The sequence below is a fragment of the Chrysoperla carnea genome, chromosome 3 (genome assembly GCF_905475395.1).
Source record: "Chrysoperla carnea chromosome 3, inChrCarn1.1, whole genome shotgun sequence".
Classification (NCBI taxonomy): Eukaryota; Metazoa; Arthropoda; class Insecta; order Neuroptera; family Chrysopidae; genus Chrysoperla; species Chrysoperla carnea.
This window is the reverse complement of record NC_058339.1, coordinates 3,179,478-3,197,237: the sequence shown is the minus strand read 5'-3', so window position 1 is coordinate 3,197,237 and position 17,760 is coordinate 3,179,478. Positions and strand designations below refer to the sequence as shown.

Sequence of the window (17,760 nt, the reverse complement as noted above, 5' to 3'; positions counted from 1 at the left end):
TGTCTGTATGTCTGTCTGTAAACACGATAACAAGAGATATCAAGCTGAAATTTTTATAGCGTGCTATGGACGTAAAAAATGAGGTCCAGCTCGTAAATAAGCAACATAGGTTATGTCAGTATTGGGTCCGTAAGATCCATATTGTAAACCGTTAGAGATAGAACAAAATATCAAAAATGTTCCTATAAAAAAAAACAATTTTTGTTTGAAATATTTGTTCGTTAACATCACTGTTTACCCGTGAGTACGCGCAAAAAATTAGGCGCAAATTACATAGTAGTTCAGTAAAATAATACATTGTGGTATGCAAAAGGTCGGGTAGTTTTGATTTTTTCCTATGTTGTTAGTGTTAGGCCCATGACTTAAAATCCAAGTTTTCCACCTCGGGGTGCCAAGGCGCGCCGCGGGGCGCGCCACTTTTTAATGAAATATCGAAAATTTGACCATTCCTAAGTGAAATCTCGCGAACGGTTTATTTTACAGAAAATATTATTTTAATAAATTAAAGGGTAATAAATTTGTAACAGTTTAAGCCCAACACCAGGTTTGTAGCGTAAATAATGGCTGAAATACAAACCTTCAAAATAAACCAATTTTTCAAAGATTTGTGAAAATCGTGATTTTTTAAAAATATTTCCACAATATAATTGTTTAAATCAAACGCCGTATAAATTAATTGTGTATGTTAGTTTATTTGCTATAAAAGAATAAAAGAATGTATTAATAAAATTATGAAAGAAAGAATGAAAAGTGTGTTTGTAGGAGTTATATATTAACATTTTTTTATCAATGAATGTCCTATTTAGTTAAAACAATACAGTACACTTTGGAAGTATTTGTTACAAATAACGATAACAGTATCTATTTAAAGTTTTCGCATTTTTGATGGGCCAGGATGGAAATGCTCAAGCTCTGCCTGATGCTCCTTGTTCTCTTCATCCAGCGGAAAATTTAACTCTCCTATATCTTCATGTTTAGAGTTATTTATTGACGCCAGCATGTCGTCTTCGTCTTCAAAGCTCCCCTCAAACGGATTTATTTCCGAAACGTTTTCGCAAGATTCTCCTAGAGAACAGGTGCATAGAGAAGAACATATAAGACCAGCTTTACGGCAACCACATGAGTTCTTGCACGCTTTCTTACAATTGCAAGATATCATTTTAAGAAGGGATTCAGGAGCTGCATCTCTGTCCATTTTGAGGGGAGAGAGCCCAAATCTGGTAGATACCCAGCCCCATTCAAGAGGGTTTTTCTCTTGACCTAGCCACTTCTGTATCTTAAAAATGATACTTTTAAGCAATAACCATGCACGAACATTCAGATCATTTTAAACAACAAATCTGACAATAACATGACAATAGAATTAATTTGTTTTTACTAAACTATTAACACTCAGCTGATCAATTAATAATGCAGGTTTACCAACCTATATCATTGATCCCAATTATCTTAGTTAATTTATTTTGAAGATCTATAATTCAGCCATTATTTACGCTACAAACCTGGTGTTGGGCTTAAACTGTCACAAATTTATTACCCTTTAATTTATTAAAATAATATTTTCTGTAAAATAAACCGTTCGCGAGATTTCACTTAGGAATGGTCAAATTTTCGATGTTTCATTAAAAAGTGGCGCGCCCCGCGGCGCGCCTTGGCACCCCGAGGTGGAAAACTTGGATTTTAAGTCATGGGATCAACACTAACAACATATCCAAAAATCAAAACTACCCGACCTTTTGCACAGCAACCCCATATTTTCATACATATTTACTGGATTATAGTACGTGTTATATGAAAATATCAGTTAAGTGTGTGTGACATGTATGTATATGTGGCTATGTTTCTTTACTCACTTGACGTAAAAAAATTAACGATTACGTCAACACATTCTATAAGTGGTATTTCAACAATTAACCCAGTCAATTGTTTGTTTTCACTTGTGTTTTTTTGTTATTTTCTGTATTTATTTAAAACTATAATCAATGGAAATTTAAACATTTTCATAATGAAAAAACCATAATTGCCACATCCTATTATTTGATATATTGCTATACCTATCAAGGAACAGCTTCTACAAGTTGTTTCAAGAAATAACTATAACTAGCTGATAATTTAAACCTTTGTTTTTAAGGAAAAACATATGAGCCATAATCGAGAAAATAAAACCAAAAAAACAGACTAACCCAAAAATCGATTTCTTGCCAGTAGATTTTTATGGGAACCGGTGAAAATGTTAAATCACTTTCATATATCATCTTATTAGTCAATTGTTTTCTGTCTGTCCGCCGTAAAGTACGTAAACAGTGATTTCGAGTTCGTAAAGATACATGAGTCCAAGCGACCCATCTTTTAAACCGTTAGAGATAGAAGTTTCAATGCAAAAAATTTTGCTTATAAATAATAAATTAATAAATGAATAAAAATTTTAATTTAAAACTAAAAATTAAAAATTAGTGAAAATAGATACGGTTATATTTACAAAGCCAAGGCAAACAATTTTGGTTTTTTTCACATATCCTCTAAAATGCATCCACTTCAAGTTTTAACTATATGCAAAAAATGTGCAGGTTAGGTTAGGGTAAAGTGGCTGTCCTGGGGTGGGACACACTTAGACCAAAGGATCCGTTGTGATACTGAAACATTGTGAGACTCGTTTTTTTTTATCTTTAATTGTTTATAACTTTTTCAATTTTTATGTGCTAAAAAATGCTTTTAGTACATGTTTCTAGACATCATTCCGCATCCAACAAGCTATCGCACGTATTTTTAAGACCATTATCTCTACATTTCACCAATTGGAACTTAAACACTCAATACAGTCAATCTAAAAATGTGAAATGAAAAAGAAAAGATTTGTGTCTCGTATTTTCATCTAGAATAGACGTAGGTTGCATTTATGTAATTTCATCTGGTTTATAGTTTGAAACCGTCTCTCGATATTGAGAGAAAGCGACAGGGAAAGGGCTAGAGAAAACGAAGCAAATATGGAAGTATGGTAGAGGGGGGAAGAAATTTAGGTTAATAAGGGGTTAATTAGATGTCACCCCTCTAATACTTTGTCTACTACTATTTTTCAATTGAAATTTAATTGAACAGGTACAGGTACTCGCCAGGCTCGTACTCCAAATACCGTTCCAAGTCAATTTACAAATATATCACAAGCCCGGATTATTACATCAACACAAATAAATAACGATAATAATCGTAACAATGCAGTCAATAATGGTACAAGAACTTTGGGATCAACTAATAACAGAAATGACAATACTCGAATACAGTCTACAAACAATAGAACCGATAATAATCGAACAACACAATCTACGTTTCCAATTCGCGACAGTGGTTATACAACCAATAGTAATCCAACACGAAATACATTTGGAAATAATTCGCAGAGTAATAGTAAGTGCTTGTTCTAATACAGTATTTTGCATGTTTTTTAGTCATATTTTCCCGAAAATATAGACTTATGCACTGAATCGAAGATCAACAAGGAGAGGCGAAATTTTGTTATAAATCTGTGAGTATCCATTCATTAATTACGTAAGCATGATTTTGACAATTTTTGACCCACCCCTCCCCACGTAAGCATACATAAGATTTTTCGAAACCCCCCCCCCCCTACTAACATAAGATTCAATCTCGTTTTGACGAATTATACAACGTTGTTAGAAAAGGATTGGTTTTACTAAAAATCACAGTTTGACGCAAATTAAAGATTTTTTTTCTTTAGCACAAGGACTATAGTTATCGATGTACATACATTATTTCTAATATTAAATATCAACTCATAAAATTTTACATAAGAATCGAGTTTACACTCCCTCTTCCCCGCATAAGCAATGAATTTATTTTTTAAAACCCGACCTCTCCACCAAAATTCTTACGTAATTAATGAATCGCCCCTTATATACAGTGCGTTCATTTGAAAAGTATCCACAATAATAACTCTTGACCTGATGTGATTATTGTTTTGTGTGAAAACACGTCGATTTAGATATCGAGGGGGAAGTGTTGAAAATATGTATTTACAATATTGCTTAATTCATTGAACTAGTACGCGATATGTATGTATGTCAAATTATTATTTGTATAATGCTTTGACTGCATTTTTACTTAATATATATAGACCTACATTTGTCATAATAAACTACTACTAAATATTTAAACACAAGGGCTTTATTCCGATTTCCTCAACAAGAAGTTTAAAAATGGTACCTAGAGAATTTTAGGTTTCAATTTGAAATTTCAAAGTTGGGTGGCTAGGGGCGAAACTTAAAATTGTCTAGGAACCATTTTTGAACTTCCCCCCGATATCTAAATCCACGTGTTTTCACTCAAAACAATAATCACATAAGGTCAAGAGTTATTGATGGTGGATACTTTTGAAATGAACACAGTGTATAATAAATCGCGAAAAAAAGTGGCGCACTTAAAAAATTTTAAATTTTCTCGAAATTTAAAACAGGTATATCTCGGCGAAAAATGATTGCATCTGAATGAAATATATATGATCCGGTAGCTTGTATTTTCTAGTTTTTGAATCAATATCTTAAACATTTTTACCATCCCTTAATATTTTATGTGCGGAGCTGAAACACTGAGAAAATTTATTTGTTAATTTTATATAAATATTAAAAGCATACACGGGGTGCATAAGTATTTATACAAGAAATTGAGTATGTACGATTGAAATCTTGTTTATTTCTTTTTATATGATCTTTTAAGACCGACTTATTCGCCGGTAAAGTACATAAATGCCGTACATAAACTGTACGGCATATAGAAAGTTTAAAAATTCTAAACGTTTCTTTATTTTTTAGGTCCAAACAATTTTGGTCATGTTAATATTCCATCACTAAACGCCTCATCAAATCGAAATAATCAGAGAACGAATGCCGAAGATTCAGAAATTGTATGTGGATGTTCACAGCCAGCAATTTTACTCACAGTTAGGAAACAAGGACCTAATATTGGTAAGTTTCAGAAAGAAATCGTTGTCAATAGAATTATATTGTTGTATATATGTCGTTCAGTTAACAGGCCAGCCTCTTTACTAAACGGTTCCGTTCAACTAGCGACTTGAATGATATTTAACCGTAAGGTCTAATACAACATTTAATGAACTGGATGGCTGATGCTTAGGTCATTCATACGTTGGGGTGATCATCCAAAAAAGATAAAATGTCTGACATTATAAAATGTATAATATTTACGTAATTTACAACAAAGTACACATGTTAATAATTAAATTATTATTTGTTAACGCAAGTAAGTAACTTCCATGGCATTTAGATCCACATTAAAAACTTTGTTTTTAAAACAAGCACTTCTATTATTGTGACACTGATTCATAGCTAGCTAACAGATACATTTTTGAAATCCCTGACCACGAGAAGGATACTGACTTGCCACAGTTTCTCTCAAATAAATTCAACTCTCTGAAATTTCGTCGCTATAGTTTGTATCTGAACTCTTTGTCACTACACTCTTCCATTGTAGTCTTTTTTGCGTAAACGAAATTAAACTGTGAGAAACCCCAACAAGATTGTTGCTTGTCTACGCCATATCGATAGTGTGTATTTTTCTGCGACTAGTAGTAGAAAAAGGAACTAAATTTAAATGACTAGGTTAGGCAAGTAGTTAAACATTAGTAATCCTAGTCATTTGTCTGGCTTTATGATTGAATGCCTGATATTGTTCAGGAAGCTAGTTGAACAGCTTTTAGTAAAAAGGGTAGACTGTTCATTGACTGCGACATGATTATTGTTCGTAACAGATAGGAGACAAAGAAATATACTGTATTAAAAAATTGTTTTTTATCAAACAAAACTTTTGTTTTTTGAAATTCAAATACATACGGCAGTTAATTTTCAAAAGAAATGTTTCCAATACAAATTTTTTTTGCAAAAAGAACCGACTCAAAAAAATGCTCAAAATCAAAAGGGAAAAAGGACCAATGTAAATTTAAGAAACTCATTTTTACAATGATAGAAATTTAAGAACCTATTGTGGTGGTCTATTTTCAGCTTTTACACAACTGAAAAAAAAAAAAACTCTAAAAGCAGAGATTAATATAACTGCACACTTTTAGATTGATTTGCTACATTACGCTGCCCAGTTTGTTCAAATAATGGTGCGAAAGTGTTTTTATACCATATTACAGGTTTTTATCTTTCTCCCCGTTACTTCTGTGACACAGTGAATATAGTCCAATCAAAGACATGTTATAACATTTCATGTTATCATGAAATGTTATAACATGTATATATGAAATATACATAGTATATTAAGTTTAGTCCCAAGTTTGTAACGCTTAAAAATAATGATGCTAGGAAAAAAATTTTGTCATATGTGTTCATAAAATCACCTAATTAGTCCATTTCCGGTTGTCCGTCCGTCCGTCCGCCCGTCTGTGGACACGATAACTCAAAAACGAAAAAAGATATCGAGCTGAAATTTTTACAGCGTACTCAGGACGTAAAAAGTGAGGTCAAGTTCGTAAATGAGCATCATAGGTCAATTGGGTCTTGGGTCCGTAGGACCCATCTTGTAAACCGTTAGAGATAGAACAAAAGTTAAAAAATAGTTAGTAAATGTAAAAAATGTTCCTTATCAAAAATTAAACAACTTTTGTTTGAAACATTTTTTCGTAAACATCACTGTTTACCCGTGAGGACGCCAATTAGGCGGAAATTTTATAATATGTACTATACTTTATTATCAGTTATGTATGTGTCACATGTTTGTATGTGTAATGTGATAAAGAAATCTACACTGACTATGAATGGTATTTCAACAATTAACTCAGTCAATTGTTTGTTTTCACTTGTCTAAAATTATATTTTGTTTGTGCATTTTGAGTTCCAGATTTAACATTTGTTATAATTCTAAACGCGTTTTTTAACTTTATAATTGAGGTTAAAGTCGATTGTTAATTCTAATGTATTTGAGTGTTTCAAGTCACTATCGTCTCCATACTAAGATAATCAAGAAGACTAGAAAAAGGAGAGCTGCATTCGATGGGTCCATATACGTCAGGCAATTATAAGTTCGCATACCTGAATTTGGCGGCGCTCATTGTTTCTCACGACTATGCATATTGGCTCTGCACAAGTTCGTCGCATGTGTCAACGGCATAGCATAACCCTGTAATCTTATGCGTTATGTGATTGCTTGTTTAGTTGTTTACATTTTATAATTATCGGTTATTAAATAACAAAATTCATTTATTTCTTGTAAGTTGTACTTCATGCAATAAATCTTATTCATTTTACATAATAACATTGATTTAATAGTACTATCAAATTAAATATCCAAAAGGAAAAAATAAATGCATCTTTGAAATTTTCCACAGTTGTTTATTAGGTTGTAAAAATTTCGTAAAAAAAGTCGACTTCTCAGGAGCATACCTAACTCCCTTTTTTTTTGGGTAGTTGAGTGTTTTAATCCGTTTTTTACTTTAAAAAAAACATGTATCAAATAAAAAAAATTCAATTAAAAGTTTTAGCTGAAGTATTGGTGCACATTTTCGTTTTTTTTCGACTTTCTAGCTTCAAATTTGACCAAGATATGCCAATTTTAAAATTGAATTTTTTTGCTAATTCAATCAAATGAAAAAGTATCCATCTTGTTAACTTTAACTGTTAGAGATAGAACAAAAGTTTAAAAGTGAAAGTTATATCTTATACAAAAATTAACAAAGTATTTGTGTACATTTTCGTTTTTTCTAGCTTCAAAATTGATCGAGATATGAAAATTTCTAAATGGAACTTTTTTTGCTCCTTCAATCTAATGAAAAAATATCCATCTTGTAAACCGTTAGAGATAGAACAAAAGTTTAAATGTAAAAGTTATTCCTTATAAAAAAATTTACAACTTTTATTTGAATCATTCTTTCTTAAACATCGCTGTTTACCCGTGAGGGCGCAACTTAGGAAAAAACTTTGGTGTCCATTTTCTCCAAAACTATTTAAAAAAGTGTATTGATTTTTTTAAGGTTAACTTCAACTTGTGGGTTTTTAAAACATTTTAGAAAAGAAAAAAAAAATTCCAGAAAATACTTACAAAAATTTCAAAATTTTTGAAAGTATTTTGAAGACGCCTTCACGGATAAAAAGGAATGTTTATTTTTTTATAAGAAATAACTTTTATGTTTTAAATTTTGTTCTGTCTTTAACGGTTTACAAGATTGATTTTTTTTCATTTGATTGAATTAGCATAAAGTATTTACTTCTCAAAAAGTATTTACTGAAATTTTTTTTTGTTTTTCTAAAAGTTTCACAAAACCACTAGTTAAAGTTAACCTGAAAAAAAACAACACAGTTTTTTTCATAGTTTTGGAGAAAGTGGACATCAAAGTTTTTTCCTAAGTTGCGCTATCACGGGTAAACAGTGATGTTACAAATAAAAAATGCTACAAATAAAAGTTGTTAATTTTTTTATAAGGAATAACTTTTGCATATGGATATATGGATACTTTTTCATGATTGAATGAACAAAAAAATTACATTTTAAAATTGACATTTCTCGATCAATTTTAAAGCTAGAAAGTTCAAAAAAATAAACGAAAATGTGCACAAATACTTCAGCTAGAACTTTAAATTTTTTTAACTTTTCTCTTATTTGAGGCATACATAGTTTTTAGTAATTTGTAAAAAACTGATTAAAACCCTCAACTACCCCCCAAAGAAGGTGGTTAGGTAGGCCCCTGAGAGGTTGGCTTTTCTGTGTTTACAACTTAATAAACAACTGTGGAAAATTTAAAGATGCATTAATTTTTTCTTTATTACCATGATATTATATTTAATTTTATTAGACTACAAGTGCTTTAGATATTAAATATACTACTATGATGATACGCTATGGTCGTAAGATACAATCAGCGCCGCCAAATTCAGATACGCCAACTTACAAGTGCCGGACGATATGGGCCCAGGATTAAACTCTTCTCTTTTCTAGTCTTCTTGCAATATAATAAATATTTATAGTCTTGCTGACATTGAATAGAAAATATAAAAGAGACTTCGCTATTTTTTATACCCTGTATATATGTAATATTATATCAAGGTATACTAAGTAAGTTTGTGTAAGTTAAGTCCCAACTTTGAAAACAAACAATTGATTTAGTTAATTGTTGAAATACCATGTATAGACAATGTTGATTACACAATAGTTTGTTTTTTATGTCATGTAAGTAAAGAAAGATAGCCACTCTTAGATAGTCATCCATACATACATGTCACACACATATTTAACTAATAATCTCATGTAACACGTATTATATAATTTGCGCCCTCACGGGTAAACAGTGATGTTTAAGAAAAAATCATTTGAACAAAAGTTGTTTATTTTTTTATAAGTAATTTTTTTTACATTTAAACTTTTCTTGTATCTTTAACGGTTGACAAAATGAGTCCTACGGAGAACCAATTGACCCAATTGACTTAGGTTGCTCATTTACGAATTCGACCTCACTTTTTACGTCCTAAGCACGGTATAAAAATTTCAGCTTAATATCTCTTTTCATTTTTTATTTTATTGTTCACAGACATCCGGAAATGGATTTTATAAACACCTATAGCAAAATTTTATTCATAACATCAATATTTTTAAGCGTTACTAACTTGGGACTTAACTTAGTATCCCTTAATATATTTCATATATACATGTTATAAAAATAATCCTATAAATAGAAAATAAAAATTAAATCTATTAATTTTTATAATAAATATAGGTGAAACTTTTGGATTTTGGACTATTTTTTAGAGTTTTTAAAGTAGACTAAATCTGCTACATATAGAGATGAGAATGGACTCTGTAGACCCAATACTTTCCGAGATAAATCCTTTCAAAATTTATCGACGTAACTTTATACATCAGAGCTTACGTCAAATCCGGTAGTTCTGATTTTTAGCAGACTTGTTTATGATGTTGTCTCAATGAATAATCCAAGTTTGTGACTTCGAGCATCGAATGCAACTTTGTCAAAAATCGAAAAAACCCGAAAAATTTCAGATTTTGGCGATTATAACCCTAAAGGGGTATTTTTTGAAGTAAGTTTTGTTGCCAAGTTGTTTTTAGTAGACTAAATTTGCTACAATATGAGAATAGAATTGTCTCTGCAGACCCAATATTGGCAATATGACATCACTCGAACTACTCTAGCTGGAGGTAGTTCCATTTACCTCTGACGGAGTGTGCTAGTGTTGTTCTGGGTCAAAATTATATTAAAACGACATAATTTGCAAAAGGCTTTGAAAGGATTTATCTCGGAAAATATTGGACTACAAAGACGATTCTAGTCTCATATTGTAGCAAATTTAGAAAACTTAAAAACTTGAAAAATCTTCAAAAACTACCCGTTTAGGGCTATAATCGCCAAAATATGATAAAAAGTTGAAACTAACAAGTTTTTTCGATTTTTGACAAATTTCGCTCAAGGTCACAAATTTGGCAAGGTCAAAATCTTTCTAAAAAGGTTGCATAATAAAATAGTCCTTAAGGGTTATAATCGCTAAAATCCAAAATTTTATCGGATTTTTTTTCGATTTTTGACAAAAGTTGCGTTCAGCGCTCGAGGTCACAAACTTGGATTATTCATTAGACCAACATCATAAACAAGTCTGCAAAAAATCGGAATTACCGGATTTGATGCATACTACCCCGTATTTACAAACTACAAGGTTACTGTATTATTATCTGATAGATTAATTATACTTTCTAGTTTTTAGATCAATATCTGAAACTTTTTTATCATCCCTTAATATTTTACGTACCGGGATGAAACGTACGTTAATTTGAAAGCGTACGCGGGGTGTGTAAGTATTTATAAAAAATTGAGTATGTAAAACACTTTTCACACTAAACTGCCGTATCTCCTTAAATAATGACCTTATAGAAATTAATATAAGAAAATTCAGTAATCTAAAAATTTACTTTCCGAACACATATTTGAATTTTATGTATTTATGTTTTACTCGCTTTCATTCCCAATTAGTCCAGTAATTCTATGAAAATGATATTTTTCGATGCTACCCAGAAACAAAAAATAGGCTTGTGTATATTGAAACATCCTTAAAAACGTACCATAGTTTGCATCTCTGTAGCTGTTGTGCAACATAACCAAAAAATTCATAAAAGTTCAAAAATCGGTTTTTTATTATTAAAAAAAAAAAAAAAAAAAAACAAAGCATCCTACTGACAAAAGTTTCGATAGAAAGTTGTCGATAATAAAAACATCTATCGAATAAGCTGGGTTTTATTAAGATACGTTGTATATTTTACGAGAAAATCGCAAAATACTGTCAAAAATGACGGTTTTTAATTTTTAACTTATTTCTTTTAATTTTTAAGCAAATGACTCTATATTTAGTGAAAAAATAGCCTTTGTTGAGTAGCGAAAAGTTGTTTTCGAAAAATTAAAAAAAAATTGAAAATTATGCTATTTATATTTAGTGAAAAAGTATCCTTTGTTGAGTAGCAAAAAGATGTTTCCGCAAAATTTAAATAAAATTTAAAATTATCCTATTTATGGTGAAAATACGAAAAAAGGCCTTTTCGTAAATTGGTCATTGTCCAGCTTTGGCTGTGCTACAGGTCCATTCGGAGCTTAAATTCTTCGTAAGGCATGGTAAAATTGTATGCTGAACGTTAGAAATATTTATTTTTAATTTTTAACCTAAAAAAAAAATATTAAAAATATAAAAATTGAAAATCGAAATAAAATTGTTAAATTTTTCATTTTCAAAAATAATTATTAATATACATTCAACTCTGCTGAAATTAATAAATATTTTTTATAAGGACAGGTCAAATCCTGATCATTTAGCCGAAAACATGCAGAAGATAATATTAGCTTTATATTGTAAAGCTTGGCAATGTTCTTTAAACAAAATCCGATATGACTTATTTCAAAAATGAACATCTCGAGTCACTTTTCAACTACAATCTCTACCCCTCACTGAGGAGCAGCTAAGAAACAGTATTTACTCGCAAATGAAAATATGACATTGAGATGATGCCTTTGTAACAGAGTGAGAATGGCAGCTTGGTATCAATTTATGGCATTTTAATACGGAATGACATCTTAGTACTGATTTATACTAGCCACGATCTCATTCCAAATGAGATTGTCAAAAAAATTGTTGACGATACGGAACAGGGTTTAAAGGCAGGCACTGTAGATGCAAAAACAAAGGCTTAAATCCACAAATGTTTGTTTGAAGTCCGGCGAAGAGAACTGCCAAAATTATGAGGCCAATCTGATTTCGCCGTCGAAAATGTGAACGAGAATAATGGTAACTTAGAGACAGAGCAATAAAAGATAATGAATTCAACGATGAGTTTTAAATATAGATACTTAAATTTTATGTAATGAAAAGGCATTATTTTTAAAAGAACAAGCTTATGTTACAGTTATTAATTTTGTTTGTATATATGTTAAAAAGCGCTTCCCTATTAATAAAATGTGTATTTACTACCAATTTACAGAATTATATCAAAAACGAGATCTAATAGAATAATTAGACAATTTCATATCGATACCTTAAGGTTAAAAATTAAAAATAAATATTTCTGACATTCAGCATACAATTTTACCAAGTATTACGAAGAATTTATGCCCGAATGAATCCTGTAGATACAGCCAAATCTGGGCAATGGTCAATTTACGAAAAGGCCTTTTTTTCGTATTTTCACTATAAATCGGATAATTTTCATATTTTTTAAAGTTGCGAAAATAATCCTTTTCTATTCAACAAAGGCTACTTTTTACTAAATATGGGTGGAGTCATTTGCTTAAAAATTAAAAGAAATACGTTAAAAATAAAATTTTTTTAACGTATCTTAATAAAACCCAGCTCATTCGATAGATCTTTTTATTAACGCCAACTTTCTATTGTGACTTTTTTTTCTGTAGTATGCTTTGTTTGTTTGTTTGTTTTTTTAATAGTAAAAAACCGATTTTTGGACTTTTATGAATTTTTTAGGCTATGTTGTGCAACAGCTACAGAAATGCAAACTGTAGTACGTTTTTAAGAATGTTTCAATCTACACGACCCTATTTTTTGTTTCTGGGTAGCATCAAATTCGATTTTATCATTGGGTCATTTGTAGAATTACTGAAGTATAAAAAGATATATTCCACGAGTCAAGGGATTCTTGTGGCTTAGGTTGAGATCATTTAAATAAAGTACTTCATCAAAGTTTATGAACTTTTTTATCTGGACATCATTGAAATATTTTGCACTGCTTTGGTAACAACAATTGATATATTTTAATATTTATTATTTTAGGAAGACAATTTTACAAGTGTGCAAGTGGTGCTTGTGAGTTTTTTCTGTGGTTCTCATCCAATGAAAATAATAGTGAACCTTCTTCATCTACCTCAAACAATTTACCAAATTTTATGAATCATACTAATGATGGTGCTGGTGCCAATATTACTTGTAATTGTGGAGAACCTGCTGTCAAGTAAGTTGACATTAATCTAAAAAATATTCACCATGTGATCGAACATGTCATTTTTTAAAATAAACATTATTTTATTGCCATTCCCTATCGGTAATAAAAGGTGATCAAATAAGCCGGTTTTATATTTGTGCCATTAGTTTGAAACACATCCAGCGCGGAACCAGCCCTCAAAAAAGGTTGAGATCACAGCCACCCGAAAATCGAACGAACAAGTGTGAGTCGAAGTATAAACTCGCTCATCATCGATATAGTGTATTTATTATCGCTTTTCAAGAACGCTTCGCGTTTTATTATCCCAGAGTGACGGTCACAAACCTTTTCGCGTTATTTATTATCCAAGAACTATAGAAAGATTCAAGAATAATGATATATCCAACCATGAAAATAATGCGCGCCAAGTGCGCTTTTCAATAACGCTTCGTGTTATATTGCCCGAGCATGATGACCACAAATCGAATACATTTTACAGGCGAATAACGCTTCACGCTTTGTCAGGTACCTAATTAGCGCGTTTTTTGCGTCATAAAATAATGCTCAATGGTTAGTAAAATGGAGATATTTAAAAAATATATGACGCCCTGACCAAGATTTTGTTCCACATGGACAAAGCCGTACAAAAAAAAATGTTTGTTTGTTTGCACATCACAGTGTCACATTTAGACTCTAAACTACTGGATTGATTTTAATAAAATTTTTACAATTTCAAAGGATATCAAATAAAATATTGAATAATTATATTTATTAAATATTTATATTGAATAATAATATTTATTATTTATGTTTTGTTCACTAGCTTGTGTAAAATTTTAAACGTCAAAGCCCTTCGGTTATATAATTGATGTTTATTTAGCAAAGTAATCTTAATTAATGAGAATTGAAAAAATTATATCACCGAAAAACTTTGACGTTTAAAATTTTATACAAGCTAATGGACAAAACATAAATAATAAATAAATGAGTTAATGTTAACAAACAAACAAAAATAAAAATTCGATCAGTTGAAAAAATTACTCTGTCGTCTCTGAATAGACATTAAAAGTGTAGTGTCACAAGTCTATTAGGGACATTAGGGTTGTGGACATCCCCATCGTGCCCACATGGATAGATTCGTGTTGTTGAAACATTTATTGAATAATGAAGTACATATTATGAGGTTATGAATCTAATAAGATTTTCGACAAAATACTGCCTTGGCTTTACTGGCACAGATGTGCTCTTTTAATGATATTTCCAAGGATTGTTACGCATAAGTTTTGCCATATTTCAGTTATACAGCGTTGAATTTCGTCTTTTAAGGCTTCAATCGTTGTGGGTTTTTCCGCCATCAGCTTTTGAGTCAATTGAATTTTGTACACATGAAGTTTCAAATCTTTTGCTAAGATTCTATGCATTGTGGTTGTGGAAACACCCATTTCCTGAGCACGAATTGATGTGGTTGGGCTTTCTGCAACATTTACACGCACTGCTGCCATATTTTCAGTCGAGCGACCAAGACGAACGCTTGTTTCTGTTTTCACGTCATTTACAGACCCAGTTTCCTTAGATTTTTCCATTAATGTTCTCACAGTGGCTTCATTTGGAGCATTCAGGTTCACTACTTTGGTAATAATACTTCTCAATAAGAATTCGTTGTTTTGTATTGTAGCGTTTCATTTTATTTAACCTCAAGCTGTCTACTAACAAACGGTAATTTATTTTTTGATGTCGAATTTGCCATATTACACATAAAAATGTAAAAATAGACTTGATTCTATAGTAAAATTTTGAAGTGAAATTTAAATTGATAAAAAAAAACGAACACGTAATAAGCATTCAAAGATTGATTGCCCATCTCCTTTAGCAAAAGGTTTATTTGGAATCTCTATAGTGATACCGCGCAATGACGTCACTAAACTATATCTCCCTCTTGTTATAAGCATTCAAAAATTGTTGCCCATCTCCTTTTAGCAAAAAGTTTTATATGTATTTTATATGTATTTCTATGGTGATATCGGACAATGACGTCATTAACATGTATCTTCTTCTTTGTTTAATTAGGAATTTTAATCGTTCATATTTTGCCACTACAAAAGATTTTCAAAAACCGACTTCACTTTTTTGCTTATCCAGTGAGAATTCTTCACCTGAAGTGATAAAAAATTTAGTAAACATCCCTATAGAGATATTATATAGGATAATTTTTTTTATAAAGTTTCTACTTTAATATTTCGAAGCTGGAATGGATAAACAAAACGGAAAAACACGTATGTGCCCATTTTTTAGAGGAATAAATATATACATAACCAAAATATTAAAGGAAAATTTGTTTATTTTTCTTGAAAATGAAGTATAAAAAATTTCCGTACGAGCTTTTTGACCAAGATATTCGCTTTCCAAGCAAAATTGATACTTCTCGATTTAAAATCCTGTAGCTTTTGAAATAATCATTGCACTGAAACTTTTTTAATATCGTTCGAAAACTTAAACTGTCTTCTTTTAATGCCTGGCATATTGTTTTGTAAAAGGTTTTATCACTCTCCCACTTTTTGTATTTCAAACATGTCAAAAAACTGAATTTTTCCATATTTTAGGCGTCTTTTATATTATTATGCTCATTAGAAAACTTGAACTTTCTAATTTTGGAATCTATTCCTCAGAAACTTTTGTCACGCTTTGCCGCTTTTTACAGAGGATTGAGAAGGTTAGGAATGTATTTCTAAATTTTATATGAAAATTAGAAGCGTACCACCATTTTAAAAATTAATTCATAACAAATTTGAAAGACCACTCGAAAACTTGTATATTAATTTTTAAAAATGATCTATAAAAAAATTGTCCATTTCTGGATTTAAAATTCTTTTGAAATAATTTTCGCATTGGAATTACTTTCAAATCATTTGAAAAACTTATACTGCCCTCTTTTAACCCCTGTCAAATTTTTTTGTAAAAACTTGTAACATTCTCCCAATTTTTTTTTCAAATATCTAAAAAAATAGAATTTTTTCTTGTTTTAAGCACAAACATTTACAGTACACAAACAATATATGCTAGAAAGTAGATTAATCATTTTAATAAAAAATTATTGTGTACAAAGCGGCAAGAGGTAAAAAAAAAATTTTGAGCAATAGATCTCAAAACAAGAAAGTGCAAGTTTTCTAATGAGCATAATAATACTTTTGACAACGCCTTTTTCTATAAATTGGTGGCCGGGTAAAAAACCGCTTAAAATATGGAAATATTTTGGTTTTTATGTTTTAAAAACGAAAAGTGAGAAGAGTGAAAAAAATTGACAAAACAATATACCAGGGCTTACAAGAAGAAAGTTTAAATTTTCGAACAATATTAAAAAAATTTCAGTGCGATGATTATTTCAAAAGATACAGTATTTTATATTCAGAAGTTTTGCTTGGGAAGCGAATATTTTGGTCCAAAAAGCTTATACGAACATTTTGTAATGAGATATACAAGAAAAACAAGTGAAAACAAACAATTGAGTTAATTGTTGAAATACCATGCATAGACAGTGTTGATTACTATATCACATTACACATACATACACGTCACACATACACAACTGATATTCCCATATAATACATACTATAAAATTTACGCCTTATTAGTGCCCTCACGGGTAAACAGTGATGTTTACGAAAAAATGTTTCAAACAAAAGTTGTTTATTTTTTTATAAGGAACATTTTTTAAATTTAAACTTTTGTTCTATCTCAAGATGGGTCCTACGGACCCAAGACCCAATTGAGCTATGTTGCTCATTTACGAACTCGCAGTGATGGATTTAAGCCTAGGCCCGTGAGGCCTAGGGCGGCAAAATTTATGAAATGCCAAAATTTTAGAGTCACAAAAAAGTAAAGACAATCAATTATAAAAATTGGTTCAGAATAGTTTTTATGAAAAATTTTCGATAGAAAATATTATAATCCAATTCATTAATCTACTTCTCAATCTGTGTGGATAAAATGTTAATTTTTTAATCGATCAATGATATTCTTACTTACTGTTCCTTTAGTGAGATTAATCTCACGTGTATGAAGCGTTTTGAAATTATTTAATCCAAATGACTTCTCAATCTGTTTTTAGTGTGAAATAAAAATACCGAAGATTTGTATGTCCCTGATTAAAAAAAAAAGTATGGAGACAAAGAGAAAGTATTGAAAAGTATTGGTTTTCTAGTCAATCTAATACTTTTTAATACTTTTTTCTTTGTCTCAATATTTTCTTTTATTCAGGGGTATTGAATATCGTTATAATTTTCATTTAAAAGTGCCAGAACATTTTTTGTTTATAAATAT

The 17,760-nt window shown here is 30.4% G+C and overlaps 1 protein-coding gene across 1 annotated transcript in view; it reads left to right on the top strand.

Annotated features, from left to right (window-relative positions):
* The window catches only part of LOC123294916 (DNA topoisomerase 3-alpha), a 56,327-nt gene that overhangs the window by 24,899 nt on the left and 13,668 nt on the right, over positions 1-17,760 (top strand). The window contains exons 10-12 of the mRNA XM_044876110.1: positions 3,097-3,402; positions 4,824-4,976; positions 13,296-13,473. Coding sequence (XP_044732045.1) covers positions 3,097-3,402; positions 4,824-4,976; positions 13,296-13,473 — 637 coding nt within the window. The remainder of the gene's footprint in view (positions 1-3,096; positions 3,403-4,823; positions 4,977-13,295; positions 13,474-17,760) is intronic.